Source organism: Elephas maximus, chromosome 15 (assembly GCF_024166365.1).
Source record: "Elephas maximus indicus isolate mEleMax1 chromosome 15, mEleMax1 primary haplotype, whole genome shotgun sequence".
In the NCBI taxonomy this organism is placed as follows: Eukaryota; Metazoa; Chordata; class Mammalia; order Proboscidea; family Elephantidae; genus Elephas; species Elephas maximus.
Genome location: NC_064833.1, coordinates 76084256 through 76107740, shown reverse-complemented (window position 1 = coordinate 76107740; position 23485 = coordinate 76084256). Strand labels below are relative to the sequence as shown.

General features: G+C 44.5%; 1 protein-coding gene across 1 annotated transcript; it reads left to right on the top strand.

Annotated features, from left to right (window-relative positions):
- Positions 1-334: 334 nt before the first annotated feature.
- Positions 335-23263, top strand: VXN (vexin). Its single transcript, XM_049854119.1, has 6 exons — positions 335-548; positions 4247-4302; positions 13270-13429; positions 17785-17846; positions 21060-21151; positions 22671-23263. Exons 1-6 carry the CDS (start codon positions 482-484, stop codon positions 22852-22854), a joined length of 621 nt encoding a protein of 206 aa, XP_049710076.1. The 5' UTR covers positions 335-481; the 3' UTR covers positions 22855-23263.
- Positions 23264-23485: the final 222 nt, after the last annotated feature.

Genomic DNA, 23485 nt, shown 5'->3' with positions numbered 1-23485 from the left:
CAGTTCTCTTGGAAGAAGGCAAAAAAAAAAAAAAAAAGCCCCTTCATTTCTGAAATGAGAAGGAGAATTGCTGGTAACCAAAATTCATGCTTTCTTTTTGACGAAATTCTCCAGCCAGGCTTGGTGCTATCCGAGTAGGCGATTTCACTTCATCATCACTTGACAAAAGACTTCCAAATTCACTGCGGCAGACACGGCAAAATAAAAATGTTAAATACCTCCTAGCAGGGGAGGGGACTAAGCCTCCACACTCAATCAAAGGTTTGCAATAATAGGATTCACAAAAAAAAAAAAAAAAAAGACAGATGGGATTAGAAAATGTTGCAGTGAAGACTCTGGAATGAGATGAGATCAGAGCTGAGCCTGTCTTTTGTGGCCGGCACAATGATCCCCGAGCCAGATTGGATTAGGAAACCTCTCGACTAGGGCTTCGGAGCGAGGCCCCAAGCCCCCAGCACTTTGGGGAGAGACGGCAGACACGATGCATCAGATTTACAGCTGCAGTGATGAGAATATAGAAGTTTTCACCACCGTGATTCCTTCCAAGGGTGAGTACAATTGTCCTTGGCTGTGCTGCTTGGATGTGACCGCTTATGCAGGAGGCTCAGACAATCCCATGCTTTTTACTGTGTTACTCTCAGGGCTCTGAGGGCTGATGGGTTCTCGGTTTTAATGGTATTTTATTATTTATGTATTTATTTTTTCTGAAAAGGAGGCACGTGGATGAGCATCAATCATTGAGAAACAATCCATCTGAGGAAAATGAGCACAGTGAAATGACTCCCTGTTTCACTTTATTCAATGCAGGCAACCCAATGTGCCTATATGACAGCAAATTGTGATGGTGACAGCAAGCCGTTGTTTTAGAGAACAGAGACGAAAACAAAATTCCCAGGGCAGCTAAGGAGAGTCTTTCATTTTCTCAAGTGGCAAATGGGTTCTGAAATGAGAACCAGCTGGCTCAAAGTATGATTCCAAACTGTGCCATGTAATGTGAGGAGAAATCCTCTCAGCGGTGGCCTAAAGTCCAAAGAAGCAGACAGGTTGTCCCCTGACCCCCGTTCGGCCTCTCCACAGAACCCCAGAGCCACCCTCCCAAACTCAACCTGGAACTAGAGCTGCCAGAAAGGTATGAGGGGAGAATCTCAACTTATAAGTCCTTGTGCTCAGGGTGAACTGTGTTCAGTCCCAGGGAGGGGCTTTCTGTGAGGGCTCAGTGAACTCTATTTGCTCAGTTCTGGAAAGGTCCTTCACCCCTCCAAAGGTGGTCCTCTCTCCTGACACCTCCATCCTTGCCCTGCAGCTCTGTTTTCCCGGGAGAGCCTGTGATTTGGCTGAGCCCCTGGTCCCATTGTCAGGCATGAATGAAGCGGGCCGGATGTTTGCTGGTGTTGTGACTTCCCATTCAAAGAACTCCTTTCTTCCTCCCTCCCGTATCAGCCACCAACAGAGCCATTGCTGAGGGGAAGGGGGGCCTCTGAGCCTGGCCACAAAGAGATGGGGGGGCCTCTGAGCCTGGCCACAAAGAGACATACAGCAGAACGTAAATTAAGCTTTAGCCATCTCGCTTAAAGAGAGAAAGAGGAAAAAGAGCTAGGAGCCTGACCGTGTGCAGGAGTTGGAATTCTGTCTGGAGACTTCTAAATGTACCTGGAAAAGTCCAAGGTGACCTCTGACCTAGCAGTCCTACTTTTGGGTATGTAAAGAGCCCAGGGAAACTTGGACACATGTATGTTCATAGGGGCATTGATTCTAAGAAGGAAAAATTGAAAACAAACAAACCTAAACATCCATTAACAGGGGAATGGATAAAGCAGGGTATCATCATACTATGGAATACTCCACAGTCAGGTCAGGGGGAACAAACCAGATCTATGTATATGGACATACATATATCTCAAGAAAAACACAGGCTGAAAGATTATATATGTATGATAACATATATATAAATTTGGACACAAAACAAACTATGTATTGTATATATGCAATACAATATATACATACATGTAGAAAAGTAGGAAAACATAGACTGGAAAGACACAGATAGAACTGGGGATCTCAGTAGCTCTGGGAGGGAAGGAAGTAGAATTAAGGGAGAATAGAAAGGAGACCTCACCTTTACCTCTAATTTTTTATTTCTTTTATATGGGGGAAAAAATTTGTGAAGCAAATCTGAAAATGTTAAAAATGTGTCTGTTTTCTTTAATTTTATCCATTTAAAAATTTTTAAGGGGGAAAAGTCAAAGCTGTAGTTCCCTTTTTAATTAAAAGCTTATTATGCAATTCAGGAGCAATGTCACACTTCACTTAAATAAAACTGTTCAAAAAGGACCTTGGCTCCATTTGTTTAAAAAAAAATTAGAGTAGTCTTAATAAGCTGCCGTGTGACCTTGGGCAAAGTACTTAACCTCTCTGCGCCTAAGTTTCTGCTTCTCTGAAAGGGAGAAATAGAGCCCACCTCCCAGGGTTATTATGAGAAATAAATGAGTTAATATATAAAACATCTAGAACAGCACCTGGCATGTAGTAAGCACCATTAAATGTGTAACTTACAAAGCAATTTCTATTTTTATTCTGTATTTACATCAATATGTTCAGTCAAAGATGAATGTTTAATCCTCCTTTCCTTTCTTCCCATTTTCATTCATGGTCACCTCTTGATATTAAACCAAGTGCTCATGGGTGTTCATGGACATTTCAGTGGGCAGGAGGAAGATGTTCTCTAGAGAAGGTGTATTTGTAGGTTTACATTAGATCATAAATGGATGAAGTCCACCTCTTCCCACTTCTTGCTTTGCCTCATCTTGCCTTCTCCCAAGCCATCAAGCGGCAAGGCTCTCAGTGCTTCCTTTCCAACATACGCACACACACATAGAATTCCACCTAATATCTACATGTCTTTTAACCAAACCATCTTAACACCCCACAGAAATATGGCAACGGCAAATGCTATGGTGTTGCTTAAGTATTTTTTTAAAAGCACAAGATAAAGGTCAATTCTTACCTGAGGACAATTGTGTATTTTTATCTGAGAGAGACAGAGAAGGACAAGCCCTAATGGTACAGTGGTTAAAGCACTCAGCTGCTAACCTAAGGTTCTGCAGTTCGAACCCACCAGCTGCCTGGCAGGAGAAAGATGTGGCAGTCTGCTTCCGTAAAGATTTACAGCCTCGGAAATCCTATGGGGCAGTTTTACTCTATCCCATAGGGTCGCTATGAATCAGAATCGAGTTGAAAGCAATGGGTTTGTTTTGGTTTTTAGAGAGAGAGAAAGCCCTTCAAGGGAAAGATTATATAGACAGCAATTCACAGTAAATACAGAAGATAAAAACTGTGGTTTTACTAAGAAGTCGTACCAGATGTTATTTCCTGAAGCATACCAGAGTGGGTTAAATTCTGGGGTGAACAGTATCACAGCTTTCAAAATAAGTCCCCTGGGGATAAGTGGAGATCTATAATAAAAACAATGAGGAGGGGGGTGTGAGGCGAGCAGGGGAGCAGTAGGAGGAAATGGGGAAAGTTCCAGAAAGTGAAATCTTAACTGAATGCTGCAGTATGTGGGAGTCATCACTTATGCCTTCTGCCCATCCTTATCCTACAGGGGAAAAAAAAAGAGGAAAATAGCCACCACCACTTCCTGGGCACACTCTATGCCAGACACCAGCCTAGGGTTTTATAAAGGTTAGTTCTTTTAATCCTTGCCACAGCCCCCTGAGGCAGGCGCCATTATCTTATCCTTGTCTTACAGATGAGGAGAGTGAGATTGAGAGAGGTTGAGTAGTTTTGCCTGAGTCACACAGCAGACAAGTGGTCCATTAGGATTCGCACCCAAGTCTACAGAGTCAGGAGCCCTGGCTACCAACCAGTGGGCTGTACTCCGGGGCTTCCTGCTGCAGGTGCTTTGCAGGCAGATAACGATAGCGACACTCATCTGATCGCTTCTGTGATATGTAAGAAGTCACTTCAAGTTTAAGCAGGGCAGTGACACGGTGGAACGTCAGTTCTAGGTAGACATTCTAGCAGCAATGTGGAAAAGAGAAGACTGGGCGTCTCCATTTTCAACAAAATGCATACCTTTACTGACAAGTAACATCTTAATAAAATGCAATTGAATCCTGCCTCTCTTCCAGCTCTACCTCCTCTATGCCCCTGCCCGCTGCAAAGCCAAAAGCTTCTTAACATTGTTACTGGAGCTCCATTGCCCTCATGGCGTTTTCTAAAACCATTTCTTTATCTCTCTTTTCAGCATCCAGCCCAGCCAGAAGAAGAGTCAAAAGCTCGCAACACCTCTTGGCCAAGAATGTAAGAACACTTCAATTTTGATCTCCTCTGATTGGCTTTCAGAAACCCTTGGTGGCATATTGGTTAATAGCTACAGCTGCTAACCAAAAAGTTCGGCCGTTTGAATCCACCAGGTGCTCCTCGGAAACTCTATGGGGCAGTTCTGCTCTGTCCTATAGGGTCGCTATGAGTTGGAATTGACTAAACCGCAGCGGGTTTGGTTTTGGTTTTTGATTGGCTTTCATTAAAAAAGCAATGTCCACACACACAAAAAAAACCAGCAATGTCCAGCTCCTTCCGTCTCTCTACCCTGCTGTTAATAATCAGGAGGGCTTTCTAGTTCCTGTGTAGTTGCGGCTACACTCCTTCACTTAACCCCAGGAATTTACAAATGTCAACCAAACACTAGTCTTGAATTGAACCTCTATTCTTCCATTTTTCCCAAGCAGAGAGAGTAAACCTTATTTTATATACACATTTCTTTCTCTTTTAAACAGCCCGCAATGTGGCTATAGCATCCCTAACCTAGATATTCTCTTATTGGTGGCATTTGTAACATTCCATTTTTTCAGTCTTATAAGCAGCAGTGCAATGAACCTCTTTGTTCAAAATGCTACAATTTTCTTTTGGGTTAATTTCTTGGTGTATAGCCCTCAAGTAGGTGAAAGGATAAGTATCACTTCATTCATTCATTCATTCACCCATCGGATATTTGTGTCCTTCCTATGTATGAGGCACTGTGCTAGATACAGGGGACAGAATAACAATGTTTTAAAATGGTTTCTGCTTACCGTTTTCTCCCATATTGCCAGACTGCTTTCCAGAAGTTCTGAACAATTCCAGACTTCCAGCAATGCTACCTGTGTATCTCCGACCTCACCAACATCGGCTTTCATTTTTCTGTATTATGTTCTGCTACAATAAGCATATGCCTCACCTGAAAATTAATTTACGTGTCTTCATAGCCTAATGATGCTGTGCGTTTCTCATTTTATATACAAATTTATTTATATAAATATTGTCGATTCATCTCTGCACTCTATTTCAAAATGTCAACTGCTAAATTGTTTCTTCTTGATTATACTGGAGTTTCTGCTTCTCTCCATCATAACTTTTCATAGGCTATGATTTTGATTTTTTAGGTATCTTGGGTTTTAAAAGCCTATTCTCCATTTTAAAAAAAAATAACAACTTTAAACCAGTGTCCTGGGAATGAGAGGGTTTTGGCTGCTGTTGTTTTTATACAGTTATTACTTTTTTAATTGCAAAAGTAGTACATAACCCAAGGCCATTGAGTCGACTCCAACTCACAATGACCCTATGCCACAGAGAAGAACTACACCCATAGGGTGTCCAAGGCTGTAGATCTTTACAGAAGCATCCGGATACCACCTTCCAGCCAAATAACAAAAAACCCATAAAATAAACAGTAACACCCAAGAGGGACATGCTCCTTAGCACAATCAATTCCAAGAGATCAAAAGGGCAGTATTCGCCCAAAAGCAAAGATAAGAAGGCAGGAAGGGGTAGAAAATCAGGAAGAAAGGAAATGGGGAACCCAGGGTGGAAATGGGGAGAGTGCTGACATATTGTGGGGAATGAAGCCAAGGCCATAAAGCACTTGATGTACAAACTATCAAATGAGGATCTAAATTGCTCCATAAACTCTCACCTAATGCACACAAAAAAATCTGTACAGAAGTAGACTGGCACCTCTTTCTCCCATAGAGCAGCTGGTGGGTTTGAACTGCTGACCTTTTGGTTAATGGCTGAGCACTTTAACCACTGTTCCACCAGGGCCCCTTAAAAGCAGTACATGCCAATTATAAAATTTCAAATATTACGAAGATATGTCTGTGTATATATATTTATATAGAGAGACTATATATATGAAACTCCAGTGGCATAGTAGTTAAGTGCTATGGCTGCTAACCAAAAGGTCGGCAGTTCGAATCCACCAGGCACTCCTTGGAAACTCTATGGGGCAGTTCTACTCTGTCCTATAGGGTCGCTATGAGTTGGAATTGACTCAACGGCAATGGGTGGAGTTTTATACACAGAAAATCCTCAGAAGCTCTACAGCATAGTGGTTAAATATGTAGACTTTAGAGCCAAATTGTTGTTGTTGGGTACCACTGAGTTGATTTTCAGCTCATAGCAATCCCATATGCCAGAGTAGAACTGCCCCATAGAGTTTTCTAGTCTGCAGTCTTTACAGAAGCAGATCTCTAGGTCTTTCTCCTGCAGTGTCAAACGTCAGATTGCCTGGGTTTAAATCCTAGTTCTACCAGTTTCTAGCTTCACAAGCTTGGACAAGTTGCCTAACCACTCAGGGACTCAACTCCTTAAATTAAAATGGGGATAATAAGAGCACATATCTCAAGAGTCATTGGAAGGAGCAAACGACTTAAGACACGTAAAGTGCTTAGTCCAGAGCCTGACACATACTGAACATTCAGTAATCTCTGGTGTTCTTTTAAGTGAAAATTTCCCATACACTATCATATACTTATTATGTTTTATTGTCACATAATACTATTTTGCAATTTGCTTTTTTTTATTTAATCAAACTTGAACATCTTTCCATGCCAGTTAGTATATATAGATCAACCACATTCTTTATAGTGGCTGCATAGCGTACCATTGTATCAATCTATTTATTTACCCAACCAAGTCGGAAGTTTTCTAGATACATAATTGAACCAAATCATCAATAAATGGAATTTTTCCATTTTTTCTATTACAAACAATGCCACAAGAAATATTTTTAAATATATGTGCATGCTCTTATGGGAAAGTTTTTGAGGATAAATATGAAAATGCTGGGTCAGAGGATATAAATATTGAAAAAATTTTAGTCTTTACCAAATTCCTAACAACTATGTTTTTTAAAGTTCCTTGTTCAGAATACTCTAGAATTATGGTATCAATCTTGTTAATCTTTGACAATCTGATAGATAAAAATCTTTGTTTTAATTTATAGTTCTATAATTCTTTTTATAGATTTATTGATCATCTCAATATTTTTTCTACTGACTTCTTGCTCATGGTTTTTGCTCATTTTTTTGTTAGTTGTTATGTCCTTTTTCAGGACTCTTGAAAACATTTATTTACCACCATTCTTCACTTATCCATATGGTTAGGTTCCAAAGACCAGGCTATTATGCAAAAATCGATATTATGTTAAAAATGGAGGATGACAACATCATTACATAAAACTGCCAAATTACATTATTATGTAACTGCCAAACTACTGAGAATCATGTCCCAGCCAAGCTGACACGTAACCTTAACTATCACAGTCAGTGTTACTCTCACCTAGCATCTTGGCACTTGTTACTGTCAGATGTACATCATTAATGAACAAAATAGTCAGTTTTTTTTACTATTGTCGTAAGTGTAAAATGTCAGATAATGAGATAGTCAATCAGTGAGGAGAAGATGTATTAAGGAAGAGACGGGCTTTTAATGGATAGAAAAAATTCTGATCTTTCTTATGGTCCTTGAAAACTAAAGGCCACAGTCTAGCAGGAAAATGCTCCAAACTTTTGAGGAGCAAGAGTGAGATATTCCCAATAATGGAAGGGAAAGGAATTGTTTGTAGATCGTTGATAGTTTAGTTTCACAACAGAGTCCTTGGTCTTTCAGTCAAAGGTTTTGAGTTTGGCTTTACTCTAGATATGAAGTAGCCACAAGTCATTCATGACTCAAGGAGTATCTCTTAGGAATTAGGAATATTTACTTCACAACCAAGCTCTTGCCTTGACTTTCTAATCTTAAACCACACTTCCCTCCACGTGTCCAGATCAATCCTTACCCAAATACCAAGTGGCTTTACAAGGTCAGAAAGATGGTTATAAAAGAAACTAAATCATTATACTTTCCAGTAATTAAAGAAGGTTCTAGGGAAGAAACGTCACAGGAGATTTAGAACCCATATAAATGACATAACTCTCAGTGGCAGACATGAGTCCATAGACAGATGAGATACACAAAGCCACCGAGACATGGGGCACAGCCTCCTGTAATATCCAACTAACTTCAACATTTGGGAGATAAAATACTATTTTATTTTTTAATACTGATTTATTAAGGAACACAATGCAAAATCAAGAATTTTTAAGATTTAAAAAATGAGTCCTGCTTTCAGCTGGGTACTTTTTAGGAGCATGTTCTCAGGTCCCCTGGGAGTGGAAATTTTTGAGAAAGACTGATCAGTTTGTGGTTTATGGTTTCCGCTCTCAAAAATATTTTTATTCAGAGAAAAAAAAATGATTCAAATACATGAATACATATAAAAATTGCTTTTGATTAAAAAATCAGATCAGAATTTTAATTAAAAAAAATCAATGGCCACCGGACACACTTTCAACTCAGTTCTGAAGTCACTCCTGAGGTTTACCCTACAGCCAAAGATAAAACAAAACAAGACTAAAGGGGCACACCAGCCCAGAGGCAAGAGCTAGAAGGCATGAGGGGACAGGAAAGCTCGTGACTGGGAACCCAAGGTTGAGAAAGTAGAGTGTTAACACGTTGTGGGGTTGGTAACCAATGTCACAAAACAATATGTGTAATAATTGTTTAATGAGAAACTAGTTTGTTTGGTAAACCTACATCTAAAGTACAACAATAATAATAATAAAATCCCATGCCCAAAAAAAAAAAAATCAGCTCTTATCTTCAAAGATTCAATCTTCTTCCAGGTGGAACATCTTAGAAACACCCTCCGACCTTTTGAGCACATTTCCCCTAACAAGTTAGCCTAACTCATCCTCTGCTTGTAAAACTCAGTCCCAGCCGCAAAGACCATTCAAACTAGAAGAGACAGGATAGGGTCTCTTAATCCAAACCCTTCACTTTACAGATGGGGAAAGTGAGTCCCAAAGAAGAAAGAATGCTCTGATTTCTTGTGTCCTCAGCAAGTGGTCTTTTGCTTCCACTCGGGTTCCTTTGTGCCTTCCCCAATTTGGCAACCTGAAAGCAATTGGTCATCTTGCCCAAGAAAACCTTCTGTATTTTGCAACTGCTCTACCAATGTTTACAACCTTCTTCAGCCCCAAATTCTTACTTGGATCTATTCCAACCCCTTAGGCTACCACATAGCTGGAGGTCAGAGTCCTGGAGGTCAATGTCTGTTCCCTCTCTGAACCATACTTGGCATCAGTCTTCTCCTCCCTGTGGACTCGAGTTATTCTTTCTTCTGAACCCAGGGTACAGCCACACAGTTTCTTCTCTAGACAGTCTCAGTCTCACCAGTCTGCCTTTGTTTTGTTTGTTTTTGTTTTTCCAGGTCCTTTGGCAGTTTTATTGGCCTGATCATCCCAATGCCCACCGACATCACAGAAGTGGCTCAAGGGAATAAACCTAGGCAAAAACGTGTGGGTCAGTACAGCTTGGCAGCTAATGGAGCCAGGTTAACCATGAGTCCCAGTCCCTTTCCTAACAAGCAGTGGGCCATCATTAGGAAAGATGGAGACATGAGATTGCAAATGTAACAGTCTCCCCAGATTTCCATTTTTTGGAGAAGGGGTTTGCCTGGCGATCTCCTGATTTTTCAAAATGCCCTGAGAAATCAGCACTTAAAATTGTTAACTGGTTGTAGGCACTTCTGTGGGTATTAGGAAGAGCATTCATTTGGGAGTCAAGGAACCATGCTTCTAGTCCTGGCTCTGCCCCTTAGAGCTCTGTGACCTTGAGTAAGACACACAGCCTCTCTTGGACTATTCCCTTATGTGATAAATAAGAGAATTGGGTAGAAGATTTCTAGGGATTCCTTTAGCCCCAAATCATGATGATTCTCCATCACCTGGGTCTCTCGCCTGTCTCTCTCTACCAACCCCCTAAGGAACCCTGGTGGTGTAGTGGTTAAGCACTCAGCTTCTAACCAAAAGGTTGGTGGTTCCAACCCACCAGTTGCTCCATGGGAGAAAGACGTGGCAGTCGGTTTCTGTAAAGACTACAACCTTGGAAACCCTATTCTGTCCTATAGGGTTGCTATGAGTAAAAATCAACAATGGCAACAGGTTTGGTTTTTTTGTTTTGTTTACCAGCCCCTTAGGCTGGCAAACAGAAACGAGAATCAAAGATGTCAGCAGATGGGAATCCGGGGCTTTTGTGTTTCTTTTCTATCTCTGACCTCTCTAAGACCAGCAGGGGAACATCAATTTACTGGAGTTAAGCTTGTTGCACTAGCACAGCCCCTTCTTTCAGCAGGCAGTTTGCTGACCCGGAAAAGGAATACCTCAGCATCAAACCCTTCTTTCACCTCCCCCTACCTTATTGTTAACCTCCATCACATCCCACCCCTCCCCCAGGTCCCTAGTCCCAACGATGACTCCTAAATATGCCTGAATTGTGGTCCGCTTTCTCCAAAGGCCCAGATGAATGAGTCTGGGTTCTAAAATTGGCCCAGGAAGAGTTAATTTCCTGACCCAGATAAGGTCAAATTTGGTATAGATTAGTTTTCTAAGCAAAGGAATAGTTGCAGTAAACTGAAGCAAAGAGTGACAGCTTCTCTGATTTGACCCTGTGGGAGGCGTGGGACTGTGGCATTCAGAAGATCTGAAGCCACTCTCAGATGCTGTAGGCAAATGTGTGGCCCAGAGAACACAGCAAGCTGTGCTCCTCAAATCTACTGAGTCTCAGACATTCAGTATGCTTGGGGCAGCAAGGGAGGAAGGAATATCCCCTTTCCACAGAGCCACTAAGCGCCACAACTGGAAGTTGAAGTCTGGTCTGCCTGACCCCAAACAGAATCACCTTCGTCACTGACACTGACAATCTAATAGGAGAAAAAATGACTGTTTTAATTTACATTGATTTAATAATTAGTTGTCGAGCAACTTTTCATGTTTATTGGCTATCTGTATTTCTGCTATAAATTACCCACTCATGTTTTTGCCCCCTGTTTTTTGTTTTTTTCCATCTTTATTGGTTTGTAAGTGTTCTATTATGTAGGGGTGATTCCCCATCACATTTAGCAAATGTTTTACTCAGCCTATTTTATTCTAGTGGGATTCTTTTACATAAATTTTTGTTCTGTCCAGGTCAAGAGTGTGCACAGGGATTCGTTTTCCCCATAGCCTAACGTTTATTCCAACAATAATTTATTAAAGATCTAATCTTTCCGCAGAGTTGAAATACTACCCTGTTAACATACACAAAATTCAACCTTTTTTGCTCCAGCATCTTCCAAAAGCCATGCAATTGTTATACATGGACAACTGAGGGAGGCTTGTGCAAGGCTAGACTGTAAGGGCTGAGATGGTCCCCCTCACTCACAGGAACCTCCGTGTCCCCAGGATGTGGCAGATCAGGTTCTCGTCAGATATCTGTGGACAGAACAAGCAAGCAAGAGCATGGCAAAATGCGAACCTCAGTGGAGGTGCAATGTGCAACTGGAGGTTCTAACGAGCTTCACAGAGTGAGGAAATTCAGAGTGAATGAGCCCAGTGTCCTGAGTATAAATAAAAATATGCTGGATATGAGCCAAAGCCTGCTAAGGTTCCTTATCGACTCCCTGGATCGAGATAAAACGGCCAGTACTACTTGTGTCAAGTTTTTACATTTAAATTATTTCAATGATTTAAGTGTTTTTAGTCATGATTTTAAGGCGCTTTTTGGTGGGTCCTGACCAAAAATGGTAGCTCCCCTTAATGTACTTCCCAAAATAACTATTCAACAGGTAATTATAACCAAAGTATATCAAATGTATCCTTCTGAATACACCTGTATTGGTTTCCTGTGACTGTCGTAACAAACTACCACGAACTAGGTGGTTTATAAGAGTAGAAATTTATTGCCTCACAGTTCTGAAAGCTGAGAAAGCTCTGAGAGCCCAAAATTGGGGTGTTGGCCGTATTGATTCCTTCTGAGGGCTCTGAGAAATTGTCCCATGCTTCCCTCCTAGCTTCTGGCGATGGTCTGAGATCCTTGGCATTCCTTGACATGTAGGTGCATCTTCACATGGCCACTGTAGTCTCCATTTCTCTCTTCCCTTTCATAAGGGTTACACAGGATTAGGAGCCCTAATGGAGCAATTGTTAAGAGCTACAGCTGCTAACCAAAAGGTCAGCTGTTCAAATCCACCAGCTGCTCCTTGGAAACCCTACAGGACAGCTCCACTCTGTCCTACAGAGTCTCTATGAGTTGGAATCAACTCTACAACAATGGGTTTTATAGGATTAGGACACACCCTCCTCCAGTATGACCTCGTGTTAACCTAACTGACAACATCTTCGAAGACCGTATGTCCAAACAAGGTCACAGTCACACATATGACTTCAAGGATTAGGACTTTAACATATCCTTTTGGGGGACATTATTCAATCTGTAACAATGCCTTACTATTTAGCCCTCGGCCTTTCCACTTAAACCAAACCAAACGTGGTGTAGAACTTGTCCTCCCCACCCCACCACACTGGCAAACACATGGAAGAAGTGAAGTGTGAGCTCTAGGGACCATGCCTGCTCTGTTTGCCAGAAGTTTCTTTTTTAAAATACGTGAATCAGGGAGGCCTGCTCTCCCCAAACCTTCCCTCAACTAGAGCCTCCACAGAGCTGCCCTCTGTGAAGAAGGGCTTCCACTTACCTACCAAGACTTTAAGTTCACAATTTCCTCACTTGAGAAATAGTCCATCACGTTGTCAAACCACTTGTCCCGCCACCAAGATTTTTGGCCTGTGGCTCAGGGTCCTGACTTTGTGAGGGGGCTGAAGTTGAGAAACTCCCAATACCACCGTTTTTGGCACCGTGGTACCATGTGGCAGTCTGAAGTAAAAAAAGAAAAAAAACAAACAAACAGTATCTGTTTATGAACAGTTGTCTACCCAGGTTTTTGACTGCCCCTAGCATTCACTAGAGTAGGGAAGGTGCCAAAAACGCATGGCCAACACAGGATCGTCTGCAGAGCTACGGTCCTGGGCCTTGGCCGTCAGCCCCGAGGTTCCAGGAGACTAGTAAGCTGACTGACCCTCCTTCTCCTCTCAGGTGGTGATAGAGTCGGATCTCTACGCGCCTCGGCCCTTGGAGCTGTTGCCCCATCGCAGTGACCGCCTCCAGGGCCGCGACGGCGAGGCCCGCAGGTTTGGCAGGCTCCAGAACGCACGGCAGCAAGGACCCCATGCCGCCAAGACCCCCGCCAGACCCAGTGAGTTCGTCCTGGCCAGAAGTTCCTGGACCTCCCGGGGGCGGGGGGAGCAACCACCTACTTGCAGCCAATTACGCTCCTAAGAAAACAGCTGCAGGCAGGATCTGCCCTCCCGGCGCCCTTAATCACCCCCTGTGAGCAGGGCACTTGTGGTGTGGGGATGATTTTTTTTTTTTTCCACGTAAATGCTGTGAAAGCACCTGCTCTGAGCCTGGCCCACAGCATCGCCACATTACACCTTCCACCTGTAAGACGTTCTAAAGATCAAAGACTTGGTTCTGGGCGTGTAATGAGTAGAGATGTTTTCATTGCTGTATTGTTCGAAGGAAGCAGTGCTGTCTCCAGTGGGAGGTGAAAACCATCATGCTCTCCAAGGAGAGAAAAATGGTAGCCAGCGTAGACAGGACCCATAAAGCAAAGGAAGCATGAATTATTTACTGGACAGACACGGGGGAGGGTGTAGTCATACCACCAGTAAACCAGTTGCCCTGGAGTTAATTTTAACTCATGGCAACCTCACACATGTCAGGGCAGACCTGTGTGCCGTAGGGCTGTCAACGGGTGGTTTTTCCGTAGTGGATCATCAGGCCTTCATTCCAAGGCACCTCTGGGTGGACTTGAACCTCCAACTTTTCAGTTAGCTGTGGAGCACATTGACCATCTATCTATACCACTAGGGACTCAGTGTAATTTAATTACACAGGCTCTTCAAAACTGCCGTTTTAAAATCTTATCATTTTAAATTTGAATAACAGACTATTTCAACAATCTATAAAAAGAATTGAAGAGCAAATTTGTTTTGAAAACTGGCAACATTATAGTATTATTTCCAATACTATCATAAAAATGACTTCCATCTCAAGCAGCCCAAATAGGAATCTGTGGCTAGCCCACTAAAGCCTACACGGCATTTTGCCTTTAATTGCTGGTTTCAGTTATTTCTGTTATGTCCCGCAGCTTAAAATTATTCATATTTTATTTCTAAAACTACACAACAGAAAGTCTGGAGTGTCCTCAAAGCCTTTGGGTGTCGACAATGTTGTCTGTATGTTACAAGAACTGAAATAAGACTCATTTTTCCACCTTTTTGCCCATTCTTCCATCTTTTCACTCTTTCCCCTTTCATAGACCTCTAAGGTTTCTTTGATCTTGTTCTTATGATCCTACTTATAAGAACTCATAAATCGAGCTTCATTCTCTAATTAAGCTATTACATATACATATATGTTTGTAGAATGAAAGCATTAGGAAAACCACAATCTGTCACATGCAAATGAAGAGGAGATAGGTTTTTGTCTGTGTCTATATATAGGTGAGTGGGTGTATGTGTGTAGAAAGAGAAAGAGACAGAATATTTTTCTTCACTACAAAATCATAAAGGAAATTTAGAGCCATGCTTCTCAAATTTTAATGTGCTAAAGAATCACCTGGGAATCTTGTTTGAATGCAGATTTTAATTGAGTAGGGCTCGGTGGGACTGAGATTTTATGTATCTAACAAGCTCCGTAATGATGAGTAGCAAGGACCTAGTGATCATCTAGTGTGGGGGTTCTCAGTGTGTGGTCCCCTGAGCAGCAGAAGCAGCATCACCTGGGAACTTGTTGAAGTTTTGGCTCCCACCCCAGGCCTACTAAATCAGAAATTCTGGGGAGGGACCCAGCAATCTGGTTTTAACAAGCCTTCCAGGTAATTCACAGGTCCCTAGGTGGTGGTTTGACCTCAACTGCTAACGTAAAGGTTGATGGTTGGAACACACCCAGTAGTACGCAGAAGAAAAGCCCTGGCGATCTGCTTCTGTTAAGATTGCAGCCAAGAAAACCATATGGAGACCCTCTACTCTGGAGCACATGGGGCTGCCGGGAGTCAGGACTGACTCAAGGTCAACTAACAACATCAGGTGATTCTGCTGCATGCTGAAGGTTGAGAACCACTGCTCCACTGCAACTCCTCCTTGTTCCTCCCCTCCCCCAAAAAAATTTTACAGAAGAGAAAACTGAAGCCATAGAAACTGTTTGACCTACTCAAGGTTGCACTGCTCATTAGCAACAGAGCCCAGATGAAATCTCAGGTCTCCTGACTCCCTAGCTATCGCCTCTTCCCCCAGAGAGATACGTCTTCCCAGGTGTCTCGTGTGAAGAGTCACTTTCATTCCTTTCTAAATAGGTGGTGGAGAATTGTACTGCCCGAGCCTATTCTTTATTTTGTAAGACAAAACCCGCTGCCGTCGATTCAAGAGCAGTTAATTATGAAATGTAGAGAATCTGCCCAACATGTGACAGTCAGCTCATGCAGGCAATGTGCTAGTCAGGTTTAAAAAAGAAAACAAAGATTGAGCTGGGCATGGGTTCAACTTCTTCAGCTCCCCCAAGCTGATAGACCCAGAGGTGTGGGAGAGAGGGAGGGTTTTTAGCAAAGCCAGATCCCGGTGGACCTGTTGTCTCCCATTCTACCATCAGAAGGAGGCACACCTGAAACACAAAGCAGTCTCAGATCTCAGATCTGGTGGTTTGGCTTTTCTGAGCTGTAGGAGAAGGCTCCTGGGTGCTGTAGCCTTCTCACACAGAAGAAGCATGTTCTGGGATACTCTGGACATCACGGGAAATTAGAATACAGGGACCCAGCTGACAAATTCTCTCCATGAGGCCTCAAGCACCTGAGCCTCAGGTGCCTGGAAAAGGTACAGTCACACCTCCTGGGCCTGTGAGGATCGGCTGGGAGGATATAGGGAGTGCCGTGCCCTCTTTTGCTGCCTGCTGGAACTTCCACCAAGATGTCCTCAGCGTCTCAGTATCCACTTGTTCATAGCTCTCTTCCCATCTCAGCTAGGCCACCATCCCACTCCAGCCAAGTGCTGGGGTGTTTCCCCCACCACCTCCCCATCCATCTCCCACCCCACCCCTCACACAGTAGACACTGAGAGGGTCAGCTCCTAGATATTTCTTATCTCGCCTTCTCTGTACCTGGCTCAGGCTCACTTTGTCCCCTGTGGGTAGCAGCCAACCCTGGCCCCTAGCCTGTAGTCCACCCTCCCTCTACAAGGCTACCAGAGGCCTTTTTAGACACAAACCTGTGTCTGTCATCCCCCAGCCTCAGGGCCTCATTGCTCCCTACTCTCAGGAGACCATGCTCAAGGCCCTTCAGGGCCCATCCCTCCTCTGCAGCCTCCAGGGCTGCCTCCTTGCCCCCAGCATCCTGTTACTCAGAGCCATCCTGAGCTGCGGTGTGATTCTGTGTCTGCTCCGTTCCATTCCCCTGGACCTTCACCGATGCTGTCCTCTCTGTGGGATGGCTCTCCTTGTGTCTCTTCACCCAGCAAATTCCACCTCCTTCCAGACTGGGCTGGAGACCTTCAGTTAAGCTTCCCTAGCCCCATAAGACTACCAAAGAGGTCAGCTTGCCATTCCCTTACATCATCCTTGCCTGGCTTCACCATAACTTTTATGTGTCTCTAAAGCCTCAGTTTCCTCATCTAGAAAATGGGAACAGTTATCATAGCTACCTGTTAGGGTTGTTGTGAGAATTAAATGAGATACTATTTACATGCTTTGCACTCAGTACAGTGCCTGAGACACACAGTAGATACTCGGAAATATGTGCTGCTATTATGATGACTTATGCCAGGTTACTGTGTAGTATGGCTTGGTCTGGGTAATCTCATAAGTTTTCCTTTTATTGATATTGAGATGTTTCCTTGAGGGGGGGTGTTTTATTCCTATATGCTGGAGTGCAATAGGATGGGGCTAGTGCTGGAACATCTGCCCCACAAGAGGACTGGCTTGAAGCCAACCTTCCTCTACCTATTGCCAACTACTTCAGCTCAGTACCTGGATTCTTAGAAGCTGCAGGCTTTAGGTTGAAGCTACTCCGAAATATGTTGAGACATCAGGAACAAAGGCAAGCTTCTCCCCAGATACATCCCCCAAATCTCAGGACTCTGATCTGATCAACTCCAGTCCTTCCACGGAATGGGGCTGCACTTCCCACTGAGGGCAGGAGTTCTCTGCTCATTCTAAAAGAGGGGTGTCAGGAGCATCATGTTAAATATTAATCCCATCTGTGGAGGCTTAACTTCTGGTGGCCCCTTGTGAGGGGAACCTCAGGCAAGGAGGGAGTGAGGGCATGTTCTCCAAGCACTTACTGTGCCCAGAAACAGTGCTATCCAAGAATGCCAAGGTGCAGGCCATACCACCCGGCTGCTGCTCCATTGCCTGACCCTACTTCCTGGTTTTTTCTGCTACAGAGGCCCTTAGTAATTCCCTGCTTGTAGTTGATTGGTTATGGGATAATTGATGCAGAAACAGGGGAGGCAGAACAGAGTACCCCTGAGTAACCACCGCCTCTGTTCAACTCTGCAGTGGGGCTTTCCGATCCCAAATCATCCAGTCTGTGTGGGAGCCGAGCATATGGGAAGTCTTTGGTAAGTAAAAGCTGTACCTGGTTATTCTCTAAACTTCTCACTGTGCCTGTTTCAACTGTGTCTGTTTTAACTAACTGTCCTTTGTTCCAGGCCTGAGAATTATTAGAAAAGCTTAACCAAGGGTTCCTTACTCCTAAAAGCGTGTCAGTTGACCCTGTGTTGTGTTCTCATGGCACCCACCAGCTGCTTCTGTTTCTCTTGCCAGAAATTTAGCTCTCAGACAAACAGAAGAAGGTATTACCCAATGGACATCTCTTCAAAGGGAGAAAGAACTCGTTTCCAGCTTAGGTCCCTGCCAGGTGGAAACGCCTTTTTAATTCCCAAGTACAGCTACAGGAGTCAGGAGATGTAAGGTTCTCAAGCACTGCAAAAACACAAAACAGCAGAAATCTCAGGAGAGGGGGCCTCCTTTGGAGGACATCTGCTCAGGTCAGGGTATCTGGAAGCTGACACTGAGATCAGATTGGGGTTATTGTCAGCTGCCATCAAGGTCAACAAAACACTGCCCAGTCCTGCACCATCCCTATGATCATCTGGGGCTCAGACAATATTCCCTTGCAATCCATAGAGTTTTCATTGGTTGATTTTCAGAAGTAGATCACCAGGCCTTTCTCCCTAGTCTTAGTCTGGAAGTTCCATTGAAACATTCGGCATCATAGCAACAGGCAAGCCTCCACTGACAGACAAGTGGTGGCTGCACATGACGTGCATTGGGAGGGAACCGAACCCAGGGCTCCCTCATGGAAGGTGAGAATTCCACCATTGAGCCACCAAGACCTCAGTGGAGTTTGGGGTACAAAATGTGTATTAGGGATCAACACCAATGACGGGAGAGGGAAAGTGGGCTTTAGGAAAGAGAGAAGTCCAACCATCATGCATGCCGGACAGCTCCAGCAGGGAGCTCAGGGTGAGAACTGCCCGTCAGAGTTGTCTCGAGTGATGCCAGAACGGCCAAGCCTTTATGTCCCCTCCTCGCTCCATCACCACGTGGGAGCCACCCAGGAAACACGTGACTTTGGGCCAGGGGCCCTCTGCAGTGGAGGCTGACCCGGAAGGTCCTCGAAGGAGGATCCAGGTGGCACATCTCCAGGTCCATCTCAGCATCAATCTGAAAAAAACACACCTCCTTGGTTTTCTTCTGGGAATTAATGTCAGCTCCCACTCTGTTAGCACCGTCAGTGGTGGAGTTGTAGGTGAGGCTGAGGGCATCCTAGGAAATTCTGGGCTTTTTTGATAGCTCTCAAGATTCACAGAATCATAAAATGGCAGAACTAGGAGAGACTTGCAAGGCTGTCGGCAGCCACCTCGTCCTTATTTAATAAATCATGCAGAGATGTTGAGAGTTTCACTGGTGGACTTGGCAGGAAATTTAATGCAGAGATCCCATTCAACCCATCACTGTGCTACGAAAACCACACAGAGCGACAGGGATGGAACAAGCTATTCTCTGAGGGAGCCCCCTGCCCCAATCTTGTACTCTGGGTATATGGGGGAGCCTAGGTTGTTGCACAGGGGATGGTTGTTAAGCTGTGATAGGCCAAGCAGCTGCCTTTGTGGGGCTCACAGAATGACCCAGGTGAAGGGGAAGAGCAAGTCTCGAGTCTCGCTGCCCCCAGCAAGTGGACAAGTTCAGACAGCGCTCTTAGCAGCAAGGTGGCCGCAGCTGGGAGGCCAGAGCAAGTGGACTGGGATAGGGTGGTGCTGGGGACACGGCTACAGAGGGAGGCAATAGTAAAATGGAGAAGGGAAGAGGCCGGCTGGCCCCCACCCTCCTGGGCCTGAGATGTGGGCTGGGTCCTATAGCTCACAGAGGCCATCATCCCAGGGCCTGAGAGCAGCCCAGAGCCCGCAACCAGCGCAGCTACATTTGAGTCAACACTGACCTCCACCGAATGAGGTTGGACTAAAGAAAGACAAGAAGTGGGGAATGAGGCCCTTCCCTCCGGAGCGAAGGAAGGGTGGGCGTGGCTCTCTTAGGTTGTTGGCACCTGAGGAGGAAGAGTGAGAACTCCGGAGGGGCCACAAGGTGGCGCAGTAACTCTGCCCGCAGTGTCGGCCAGCTCAGGAGGGCAGGGGCGGGGTGGGAAAGACCGGTGCCCTCAGCTTGAGGTGCCCCAGAAATTCCAGGAATGTGCTGCCTTTAAGCATTTGATGGGCCTTGGGGTGGAGGGACAAAGCCCACTGACCTCTGGATTGGTCTGACCATCAGTGAATTTTCAATTTAATATGAATTGCTTGAGCACTTACCACCTCCTTTGGAAGGGCTGAGAAGAGCCACAAACCGGGCCATGCAGTCTTTCTGGAGAAGAGGATACTGGACAAACATATGGAACAACCAGAGAACCATAAAAGGATGCACTTGGTGGGAAGCCAAGACATGTCAGATAGACTCAAAGTGCTACAGGGACATCAGGACAGAGAAAGATCCACTTGGGACCCAGCCAGGGCAGGAAGATGTGAGCTCTCAATCCAGTCAAGGAAAAGCCAAGAGAAGATGCAGAGCTGTGTACAAGCACTGGGGTGTAGTGGCATTGGGGGAGACAACAGCCTGACCAGCCCTGAAGGCCCGCAGGGGCATAACAGTAGGGGGTGCTGCACAGATCGGGTGCAAGCTGCTGTGGAGGAGCCCTGAAGAGCAAGGTACAGAGCTGGCCTAAGTTCGCTGTAGAGTGGGGAGTATTTATGGGTTTTAGATTAAGGAGTGATGTGGTGAATTTAGTGAGTCTGGTAGGAAACAAGAAGATCCCAGGTGACAGACCCTTGAAAGTTTTATCAGTGGAAATGGAGAGCAGGGTAATCCAGGCAGTATTTCAAAGCAAGGATCTGCAGGAGGTGACAACAAATTGGATACAGGAGCAGGAAGTAAGGGGGCGACAGAGATCTCAGGTGAGACTGAGTTGCCATTTCTCTAGATCAGTCGTTCTCAAAGTGGGGCCTCCAGCTAACACTGTCGTCAGCACCTGGGAACTTTTTAGAAATGCGAATTCTCAGGCCCCACTTCAGACCCGGAGAATCAGGAGTTGGGCTGGAACCCACCAATCTGCTTTTAGAAGCCCTCCAGGGAGTCTGCGGCCCATTGAGGTATGGAAACTATTGCTGTAGGGTCATTGTTCTTCAGACAATTTAGTCACCCCTCTTCACATGGCCCCAGTCAGGGCCAGAGTTGGGGACATGGGGACATCCTCACATTCCTTACCCCTCCTCCCTATACAGATTCCCCCCGTTCCCAGGATTTCAGTAAAAGCCCCTGCGGCGGTGGAGGCGGCAGCCACAGGCTCTGAGAAGAGTGCTGTGATGACAAAGGGGTAAGTGCTGGGCCCGCAGCTCCGACCTGCAGGGCTCCCCACCATCCTAATCCTTTGCAGAAGAGAAACAGGTGGCCTGTTTGCAGGCAGTCAAGATGCTAAAACAAAAGCCATGCCAGCTGTAAATTACTTTTTAATGAGGGCAATAATCCTGGCTTTCTGTAGTGCCTGGTCAACTGTTTCCCTAGGACTAAGCTGAAGTGTTCGTGATAGTTTCCAGTCCATTAATGCCAGCTTTTTCAGTCTTGAAGAAGTCTCATTTGGGAGGATTTTTGGCTAATTAGGTGAGTGTAATCATGAGCCACATTCAGAGCCTCGCACAGGCACACTGGTATCAGAAATGCCTCAGAAATTAGGTCAAAGGCTGCTGCCCACAGGTAAAGAAGTATGTAAAACACAAGATAAGGCTTTTAAACAAGCCTTATAACTGCTGTGTTACTGTTAGCTTTGGTCCAGATCAGCAGCTAGGTTGAACCCCAGGGGTATATGATTCCAAAAGTCATGCTCTTTCAATAGTTGGTGCTCTGACATCTGCCCTTTCTAGGAAGATTGTTTGCATAGACATAGAATTACCATACGATCCAGCAAGTCCACTCATAGGTATAGACCCAAAAGATTTGAAAGCAGGGACTCAAACAGATCCTTGTATACCAGTGTTCACTGGAGTATTATTCTCGATAGTCAAAAGGTGGAAACAACCCAAGTGTTTTTAAACAGATGAATGGAGGTACAAAATGTGATACACACACACAAACACAATGGAATAGCATTCATCCAAAAAGAAAAATGAAGTTCTGATACACGCTACAACACGGATAACCCTTGAAAACAGTATGCTGAATGAAATACGTCCAATACCAAAGGACAAATATTGCATCTCCCTTACATGAACTATCTAGAATAGGCAAATTCATAGATATGGAAAGTCCATCAGTGGTTACAGAGACTGGGAGCAGGGAGAACGGTTAAGGGAAGTTATTGCTTAGTGGGTACAGAGTTTCTGTTTGGGGTGATGGAAGATTTCATAGCGGTTATGGTGGCACATTTTTTAAATCCTATGTTTTTTTTTTTAAGGTGGCACTTTTTTTAAAATCCTACGTTTGCATTTTTGAAAAATAAATTAGAGTAAATTCAAGGTTACACTTATTTTAAAAAATGATAAAGATTGCTTGCATAGAGGAGGGAAGGATGGAAAAGTAGCATAGTAAAGATGCTTTGTACCTTACTACTCCTAAGAGGCTCTGACAGGTCAGACACGGAGGGCAGGGCCAGGAGCAGAACCTCAGGTCCCATAGGCCAAAGTACCCTGGGGCTCCTTCTTCCTCACCCCTTGTGAGGCTCACCCCGGGGGAGTCATTCCTGTGGAGATCCCAGCAGTGACCCTCCAACCACGAAGAGCTTGGTCATGTACTGTGCTAGGAGAGGAGCAGAGAGCACTGGCCACTCTTCTCTAGGGGAAAATGAAAACCCTGGTCAGTGAAGGGACTGCCCTCCCCACTCACCCCTGGCCTTTCATTAGCTCCAGACATCTCAAGAAGATGGCTGAAGAGTATCCAGCCCTTCCCCAAGGAGCAGAAGCCTCCCTACCACTGACAGGAAGTGCTTCCTGCGGTGTCCCCAGCATCCTCCGGAAAATGTGGATGAAGCACAAGAAGAAATCTGAATACGTGGGAGCTACCAACAGTGCCTTTGAGGCCGACTGAAGGTGACCCTCCCCAATTGCCTTGCATTGGCCAAGGTTCACTGGACAAGGGGAGAAAACCTGAGGATGGGTACAGAGCCACGTTCACCTTTGCTAGTAGCTGATCGGAACATTATCCTCCCTTACCAACCAATTGCCCTGGCTTAGGGCACAGGAAAGGAGTTTCCCTCGGAGGCAAAATGAAACTAGTCCTTCTTAGAATTGCTAAAGCTATGGGTCTGAAAGTGACTTTGAGAGGTCATAAATTTATATTCCTATCTTTAAGCAAAACCATACCAAAATCAAACTTGCCTAACCCATTTTAAAGACCTTTAAGGAAGAAAGGAGGAAATCCCTCTGTCTTCCTTGTGAGTTGCTCTAATGGGAATGCTTTCTGATGTAAATGTAAGAGCTTGATGTTTGAGGCAACTGTAAACACAACGGTTCCTACTATTCCTGTTATCACACTTATTTCACTTTCATGACGTATGATTTTTACTGACAATGCATTACATATTTAGTAGTTCTAATACCCACTAGAGAGTGTCATCAAGATCAGTTTTGATACTCATCTGGCATGATTGCATGAATTCTCTATTCTTTTATGTATAGTGTTTCTGTAGAAAAATATGATTAAAAATTAAATGTTGAAT